The sequence below is a fragment of the Piliocolobus tephrosceles genome, chromosome 4 (assembly GCF_002776525.5).
Source record: "Piliocolobus tephrosceles isolate RC106 chromosome 4, ASM277652v3, whole genome shotgun sequence".
Lineage (NCBI taxonomy): Eukaryota > Metazoa > Chordata > Mammalia > Primates > Cercopithecidae > Piliocolobus > Piliocolobus tephrosceles.
Window position 1 is genome coordinate 142,675,988 of NC_045437.1, and position 9,030 is coordinate 142,685,017.

Genomic DNA, 9,030 nt, shown 5'->3' on the forward strand with positions numbered 1-9,030 from the left:
AAAGAAAGAAAGAAAGAAAGAAAGAAAGAAAGAAAGAAAGAAAGAAAATAAAGGAAGATAAATCTTGTATGTAGCTGTTACATGAGAATAATTCAACACTTCCACACAGATAAATTTGGCTCTGCTATGCATAAAATTGTAAAAACATGGAGAGTGGACTAAAAATAACCGGAAAGTCAGAGGCCCTACTTAATGAACTTAATTGGGTGCAAGAAAACTACTACTTGCTCCATAGCTGGGTGGTGACAAAGCTCAAATATGATAATATATGTGCTTTTGTTTTGTAAATTAGAATGATTGAGATCTTATACTCTCTATTTCAAATAACAGAGATATGAATAATGTAAATTGAAATTAGTAAATGGCATAAGTTAATACCCTAACAAGAGAAATCTAATAAAAGCCAAATATGGGGAAAATTCATTACAAAAACTTAACATTCCACTTTTTATGAAATAAACCTCAAAATTTGAATAATTATGAAATAAAATTGGTACCCTGGACACTTCTAAGCAAGACCCTTTTTGTTCAGGTTAAAAATGTTCTTCATTTGTTTCAGGCATGAAAATTAAGCAAAAAAACATTTATTCTAATGAGATAAGTAAAGAATTGTAAAGAAATGAAAAATGTCAGGACACAGCATCAGCATTCCTGAGAATATTACCTTTGCAGCTTCTCTTTTGGCCATTGCTCTTGCTCTTTCTTCTTGTTGACTGTAAGAAACCGAAAAGAAAAAAGAGAGAAGAAATGGGTCTTTGCTGGTTTTTTTGTTCTTTTTTGAGACGGAGTCTAACTCTGTCACCCAGGCTGGAGTGCAGTGGCGCCATCTTGGCTCACCGCAACCTCCACCTCCTGGGTTCAAGCCATTCTCCTGCCTCAGCCTCCTGAGTAGCTGGGATTACAGGCACGTGCCACCATGCCCGGCTAATTTTTTTGTATTTTTAGTAGAGATGGGGTTTCACCATGCAGGTCAGGCTGGTCTCCAACACCTGACCTCATGATCTGCCTGCTTCAGCCTCCCAAAGTGCTGGGATTACAGGTGTGAGCCACTGTGCCCGGCCAGAAATGGATCTTAATATAGTAGAATAGATCCTTAACTTTCATAGCTTGATCATTTATTGTTTTGACTATTCTCAAACAATGCCAAATATCCACCCATAGTAGTTTATAATTTTATTAGACAATAAACAATTATGGTTCACTCTACCTCAAGAGAATGGTGTGCAAGAGAAAGCCTCCGAATTAGGGAGTAAACCTGTTTAACTTCCCAGTATATGTACTGCAATAGTACTTTCTTATTTGCTGATTCTTTTGCATGTGTGATTACTCTTTATAGAGAGGTAATATTTTATCTTCTGAGAGGCAGTATAGCGTGGCAGAAAGACCCTGGAGCCAAATTCTATGAGGAAAACAAGAAGTACCTTAACCTCTCTGTGCTTTCCTCATCTTTAAGTGTGTGTGAACAAGAAATAGAAGAGGTAATAAAAGTACCTTTCTTATTGGAATGTTATTAACATTAAATGAGTTGCTACATGTATTGCAATTAGAACAATACCTGGTACATAATAAAATAATTGGTACAATTGTTATAAGGGTTTGATATCATCATTATTGTCATTATTGAAAGGAAACTTTCCTTCCAAAACTAGGCATAGGATGGAAATGAACTGAAAGTGATAGCTGTTACATTTTGGATAACTAACAGTGTTGCAAATTGAGCTTCGTGGACTGGATACGCAACATAATTAGATAGATAACACAAATAGTTCAAAATGTAGAAAAAATTACATAATTTGTGAAAATGTTTTAATGTGTCCCAATCAGCAAAAGACTTGCACATAGATCAAACTAAAATTTTTTGAAAGTTGAAAAGATTTTTTTACATGGTATGAAAGTGTGAAACACAGAATAATTCTCAAAAAAATCAGTCACCTTTGTTAACATATCTATAAAACATGAGGTGACAAAGGTTATTTCTTTTCAATAAAGAATATATATATTTATGAAATAAACTGACTAAAATAGATCCAAAATTATGGGATTGTTCATACATCTTTATATGAAAACTGATCTAACCTTTATCACAAGTCTAAGTTGACTAAAACATTTAAGCAGCATTTTCTTTCCCCAATGGAAAATTGTCAGAGGAGGTAGCAAAGATAATCACTAAGTGGCAGAATTAGTTTCCTGCTACTGAAAGATTAATGTAAGGGAGAACAAAAAACAGGTTGAAAGGCCTTGCTAAGTGATTATATCCCACATCAAGAAATACATTAACTTTTTCTTCAGCTATAAGTCCCATATCCTATCCTGACTTCTCCATCATTCTCAACTGTTTTGGGCCTTAGTTTTGTTTTTGTTTTTGCTTTTTATCTGGTTTCATCTATTTCATATGGTTGTTGTGAAGACTAAATGAGATTAGGTAGCAAAGCTCTTAGCAAGTGTCATATAATTATATGCATTCAACAGACATTTGCTGTGATCATTATATGGTCATCATCTTAACTTTCCGTCTAATAGATTTTTAGTGCTCCAAGCGTCAAATGCTATGGGAAAATATGCTGGATTACATTACTTTCTCTATGGGAAGACTAAGTAAATTAAGTCCTTTCTAAGATTCTTGGCACATGGGAAATAAAATGGGGTTTTTTTTTTTTTTTTTAGTCAAAAATCAAGAGTTTAAGAAAAGCCTAGTCATGCTTTTGAAGGGCTGGCCATACCATGACATTCATTCTAAAGACCTATTTTAGGCACCTTATAAATAGACTCCCAACTCCTACATAATAAAATCTCCATTCTTGTCTTTCTCTGCTTCATTACAAAGTCAATCTTCATCATGAGCCCAAATCTTTCTTCCCATAGTTCTTTTCCATTTTCATTATATTCCTTAAAATCACACAGAATAAGTAGGAAGAAAGATAGTGAACAAAAAAATCTCACAAATTTTCCATGCATTGTAATATTTTACATGTAATCATATGTATTTCCTATTTCATCTGAGAATGTTTTCAAAAGACTAAAAGCAATTAGTATAATTATCATGAAGTATTCTCTTCTCTGGGTGAATGATTCTAGGTTACTTTTTAAATGTCATAGAAGAAATTATTCTGCACTTCACTTTTTTAACTTGTGTTCTTCCTTGACAAATAATAATTGCATGTATTAATTGAATTCAGTGTAATGTTTTGGTATATGTATACATTGTGATGATTAAATCAACCAATTTACATAGTTGTCTCTTGATACTTATCTTTTTTGGAAAGGTGTAAGGACATTTATAATTTACTTTTTTAATATTTTTGAAATATACGATACATTATTATTAACTGTAGTCACCATGCTGTCCAGTACATCCTATAAACTTATTCCTCCTGCTTAACTAAAACTTTGCACCCTTTGATTAACATTTCCTCATTCCCAACCCTCACCCTTATCTACCCTCATTCTCTGGTAAGCACCATCCTACTCTCTACTCTTAGTCAGCTTTATTTAGGTCCCACATATAAGAGAGGTCACACATTATACGTTTTTCTGTGTCTGGCTTATTGTGTATCTCTTATATCACAATAGAAAGCCCTCCACTTGTTTTATTGTTGCTGTAGTTTGTTTTTAGTCCACTTAAATATGACACCCAAAACTGAAAGCTATACTGAAGAAGAAAATGTATTATTCACAATGGTTTGAAAACTTCCCATGAAAATTCCCACTGCTCAATCCTCATATGCTATGGGGCTACTGCTCTACTCACAAGAAGACCTCACACATGGAGCAGGTGTTGCCATGCATTTTCCCATCTGGGCCCTGGATGGGGTCATTCTCTCTGGTGCAAAAAAGTGGTCCGTTGTTCCTGGATTTGCGGTATTCACTACACAACTCCTGTGAAATTGAGGAGGGAAGTTGAAGGTGTTGAACATAGGTTGAATCAGATTGCAAAATAGTGAAAGCTTGTACTTTTTTTCTTAAATGAGGATTAGCAATTGGCTTATTTTAGAATGATTAACTTTGAAGGCATGGATTTTTTAAGTGATGAAAACAACCCATCAACCAAGAAATAGTCACATATGCATATGTATAACTGCACACATGCAAACACACACGAAAACACAAACTATACAATTGTTTCATACAGTTTTAAGGAATGTACGTGGTCCCTGAACATGATCTGTGGAGCCTCAGGGCCATATCCCTCTGAGTTGTTGGAGGAGATACACTCACCTCAAAAGAAGCTGTACTCTTAGATTGTCTTTTGTTTCTTGATTCGCCTTCCTTCTTTTTCTTTTCGTCTGCTTCTGCTTGGCTGAAAAAGAATGGTTAAGAAGAGATGAGTAAAAATCATCAAATCTCCATATTAGAAGTGATCTCAAATGTAATTTAATTTTACACTTAACTATGATTAAATTGTTTTAATGTGATGTGCCTAATCCCGTGCTTGCACTGTGAAATCCCCACAATGGCATTATAAAACTACTATTATAGCCCCAGCATACAAATAAATTGACAGACAGAATGCATAACTCGCCTGAAGATGTAGAAATAATAGGTACAGACTTGGGATTTAAATTCTAGTCCAGAGATGGTTTTCTAAATTTCCAGTGCTCATTACTGTATCTCTAATGACTCTCAAGCCTTTGCTTTAATCTGCCTGTAAAGCCTGTACTTATATCATCCTTGGAATTTCATGGTAAATCATCCATCTTTGAAACCCTCAAAGTGTTAGGAAGTTCTTCCTGGGATCCAGTTGGAACCTGTCTTCCAGGGCTTTCATCCATTGGTCCGTTGGCCTCACTTTTATTCACGGAGATAAGTTAGAACTTGTCCTGTTTCCACACTTAAAAACCAAAACTACTTGAGTATTTCAAGATTGTGACTGTCTCTTTGCTTAAGTGTGAGGTCTTAACAATCTTCAAAGGACATGGATTTTCAAATACATGTTTCCAATCAGACAGTTTCTCTAAATATTCTTTAATTCTTTCATTTTTATGTTGAAGTGGCCCTCCCATGATTGAACATGGAAATGAAATAGACAGAACAAAATCATTCCTCATGTTCCCAGCTGCAGGGCTACTCACAAGAAGACTTCACACATGGAGCAGGTGTTGCCATGCACTTTCCCATCTGGGCCCTGGATAGGATCATTCTCTCTGGTGCAAGCAAGTTTTCCATTCCTCACAAGCTTTCGATATTCACTGCAAAGCTCCTGCCAAGACAGAAGAAGTAAGTTGGCCATATATTTCATTTCTACTTAAAGCAGAAGGTTCAAACATCTACATTGGCAGAAACTAATGTTGCAGCTCCTTGAGCAGAGGATTTTAATTGTGTTTTTCTCAGATGTAAAATTCAATTCAACAACAAGAAAAACATCATACGCTAAGAGATAGGAAAAAATAAAACATAGCACAATGTGTCGATATAATACATGCAATATGTAAGCAAATTCCACTATAATCTAAACAGAATAAAATAAGTACAAACATACAGGGTGCAAGAAATCTGAGAACTCATAGGCTGGAGCCATGAAATCTGACTGTGGAAACCAGGGAAGATGTCAGGGAGCAAGAACAACTTAGGTGAGACTGTGGAAGTGTAAATAGGATTTGACTGAGCAAAAAAATGAATTGGGAAATACGCACACAGGTTTATGAAAATAAAATTAGCTGAAAAACACAGGTAGGAAAACCCATGGCACATAGCAGAGCATGATTTTCTGAATGGAGATAAGGGTACAAATAAGAGGAGAGAGAATGGGATTAAAGCATATCCTGTATTTGATGATGAGCTGCTTGTGGGTTTTAAGTAAAGGAATATTATTTCAAAATGTAAATATAAATCTTATTTACATTTTGAAACATTACTCAAACTATGTTAGGGAGACTGGTTGGACAAGGGAAAGGACAGAATCCAGAGGGAAAGTTAGGAGACTTTTATCATCAAAACCGTTGGGGATGATAACTGAGCCAAGGCTTTGGAAACTAATATTGTAATATTTCAGGGATAAAAATCATGCTTTGGGGGTAATCAAGGTATTTTTATCTCAAATTAGACGTGAAATATCAGAAACTCATATGTAGAAAGCATACATGTAGAATTTCTCTGGAAAGTAGTTGGCAAAAGCTAACAGTCTGTAAGTGATAAAACTAGAAGTAGAACTCAGTTTTTCAGCTTTTAAACAATTGTGTTTTTTTGTTTGTTTTTTGTTTTGTTTTGTTTTTGTTTTTGTTTTTGCAGAGTTAGTTTTGAATCAGCAAGAATAGATCAATCTTCCCATATAAATTATCTCAATACCATCCCCAGATTGAAGAGTTAAGACATTCTGGGGATTTCTGCAGGGCAAAATCTCACCCTTTAGGTTCTTAAAATTTGTTCAAATTATAGCACCAAGTAGGATTTTTCGGATGGATTCTACTCACTGCGTATGACGTTGCTTTTCCAGATTCTCTTTTATTTCTAGCTTGTGCTTCAGCCTTTTTCTTTTCTTCATTTTCTGCTTGGCTGAATAAGAGGGAAAAAGAAGCAGATCCATTAGGAACAAACACATGCCATGATTTCTCCACATCCTTGCACTGTTAACATTTCTCCCTCCTTAGACTGGAGCAATTTTGTCCCTTTATCACTATGTATCAATGAGAAGCAACAAAATATCCTCCAAGATAGTATGGTGCTCTGATTTCCTCAAAATGTCTTTTTAATGTTGAAATAAAGACAACAATAGTGGATCTGGGAAACTTGCTTTCTGTAAATTAGCTTTCTTGCCTATAGTAAGAAAAGGATCATCATCAATGTTCATAACAGAGGCACCAAAACTAAAATCATGGTGACATAACCTGGAGGCTGAAAGTGGCCTTAACAAAGCACATCTACTCATCCCCTTGTTAATCAGAGAAGATGAGAGGTAGAGGGGGCCTTGGCTACATCTCAGGATATGACTACAACCAAGGTCTCCTCCCTCAAGACCATGGTCTATCTACCACACCATGTGTACCCTAGCTTTGCTTTAAACTTAAATATTTTGCTTACTCATAGCTGTTTCATCTAAAGGACAAGATGTGAAAAAAAAAAAAAACCACAATAATTTCCATATATTGATAAAACAAATAAGCCTAAATTTGCTTTGTACAATGGAATTGCACAGTATGTGCAGTTAACTGATGATATTACAACAATATATAGCTGTTAATCAAAACAAAAAAAGCCATAGATTCTAAATATAAGTTAAATACTGAATTTGAGCTCAGCCAAGAAAAGTGAGAGCTTTCTTAAAGTTTGAAAGAAAACTGTCCATTCTAACTTATTGAGAAACGTTACATTACATAAAATAATACCCACTGTAATTTTATAGGAGTTTTGTGTTGTTTCATGGGACATTTGACTTTATTCCATTTCTACATTAAGCTCGAGCTTTGGACTCTTAACTCCCATGGAAGATGAGATACCTATAAATTGCTAAAACAGGCTAGCTAACATGTGAAGTTTCAGGAGCGAGGGAGCAACTAATATTTGTACAAGTTCATGTTTGTCAGGGCATTCCAGTGCTAAAAGAGGGAGTGCCAGAGGAACAAGTCTTCTTACAACCAACAACTCTAGGTACTTACTCCCAGCTCTATTACTGATCTTTTCCAGGTAACGTATTCAACTCACTTCCCTGTCTTGAGCCACGGTTTCCCCATCTACGAAACAAGCTGTTTCTATTAAATTACCTGCAAGATCCTTTCTTTCTTTGACATTCTAAAAAATCTATACTCACAAGTAGGCTTGACACATGGAACACAAGTTGCCATGCATTTTCCCATCTGGACCACGAATAGGGTCATTTTCTCTGGTACAGAAAAGTATTCCATTCCTCGCCTGATTTTCATATTCACTGCAGAGTTTCTGAATAAGGAATATGAAAAAGTTTAGATATAGTTCTGTTTTCTATGTATGAATGTTAAATGTTATTTTACAAAGAAATTGAAAAAGAGAAATTAAGGATGAAAAATAAAACTTTTAATATTTAGGCCCATCCAAAAATTGTGATATTTCTCTCCTTGTAATATCCATTTACATCTTCAACGAATGTTTAAGTTAGGAATATATAAATAGAAATATGATTTATTTATATTTATGTTCTTTATTAGTCAAATGGAAAGGATAAGTAAGTACAATATAAAAAGCTAAGAAATATAACACTAGTATGAATTAAGAGTGTACAAGTACAATGAAAAGAATAATTCATGGAAGTTCAGAGAACTTATGTCTAAGTTCTATCTTGAGAATGTATTTGGGAACATAATGTGGTAAAAAGGCCATCCAAGAGGAATTAAATGGACAAACACACAGAGGCATGAAAGAACATGTTATTTTTAGGTAACTAACATATTTATGAATATAGTGGCTAAATAATTAGTTGGATAAAGAGAAGAATATTTGGGAAATGGTCAAAAGGAGACCTTGAAAATCGAAGACCACTAAACTTTCAAAGGAATTTGGATATTACTCTTAGGCAATGGGAAAATTGTAAATGTTTATAGAAGAAAATGGCAAAATCAAATCTTTGTTTTACAAAGATTATCAACCAGATGTGTGGAGGATTTGATTGATCAGGGAATGACGTTAAAGACACTAATTATATTATTTAAAAAAGACAGAAAGAGAAAGAGGGAGGAAAAGAGAAAAAAGAATAGGGAGATAGATTAGGAGAAAAATAAAAAGGAGAAAGGAAAGGAAGAAAGGGAAGGAAGGAGAAAAATTGGAAATAAATGATAAAATAGTAGTTGACAGATATTTGAGTATTAAAATTAAAAGAACTTGGTAACCTAGGACCAAGGGGAAGAAAGCAGTTCAAAATGAGGCTTAGGCTAGGTGTAGTGACTCATGCCTGTAATCTTGGCCCTTTGGAAAGTTGAGGTGTGAAGATAGCTTGAGAGTGGGAGGTCAAGGCTGCAGTGAGCCATGATGCCACCACTACACTCCAGCCTGGGTGACAGAAAAAAAAAAGAAATAAAATGAGAAAGAACGAAAGAAAGAAAGAAAGAAAGAAAGAAAGAAAGAAAG

The 9,030-nt window shown here is 34.7% G+C and overlaps 1 protein-coding gene across 2 annotated transcripts in view; it reads right to left on the minus strand.

Moving 5' to 3' along the window:
• Positions 1–9,030, minus strand: part of SPINK5 (serine peptidase inhibitor Kazal type 5) — a 74,326-nt gene that overhangs the window by 32,079 nt on the left and 33,217 nt on the right. For both annotated transcript variants that reach the window (XM_023227018.3, XM_023227017.3), the window contains exons 11-16: positions 7,742–7,869; positions 6,408–6,489; positions 5,070–5,197; positions 4,216–4,297; positions 3,749–3,876; positions 665–713 (exon numbers count right to left, since the gene is read on the minus strand). In XM_023227018.3, coding sequence (XP_023082786.2) covers positions 665–713; positions 3,749–3,876; positions 4,216–4,297; positions 5,070–5,197; positions 6,408–6,489; positions 7,742–7,869 — 597 coding nt within the window. The remainder of the gene's footprint in view (positions 1–664; positions 714–3,748; positions 3,877–4,215; positions 4,298–5,069; positions 5,198–6,407; positions 6,490–7,741; positions 7,870–9,030) is intronic.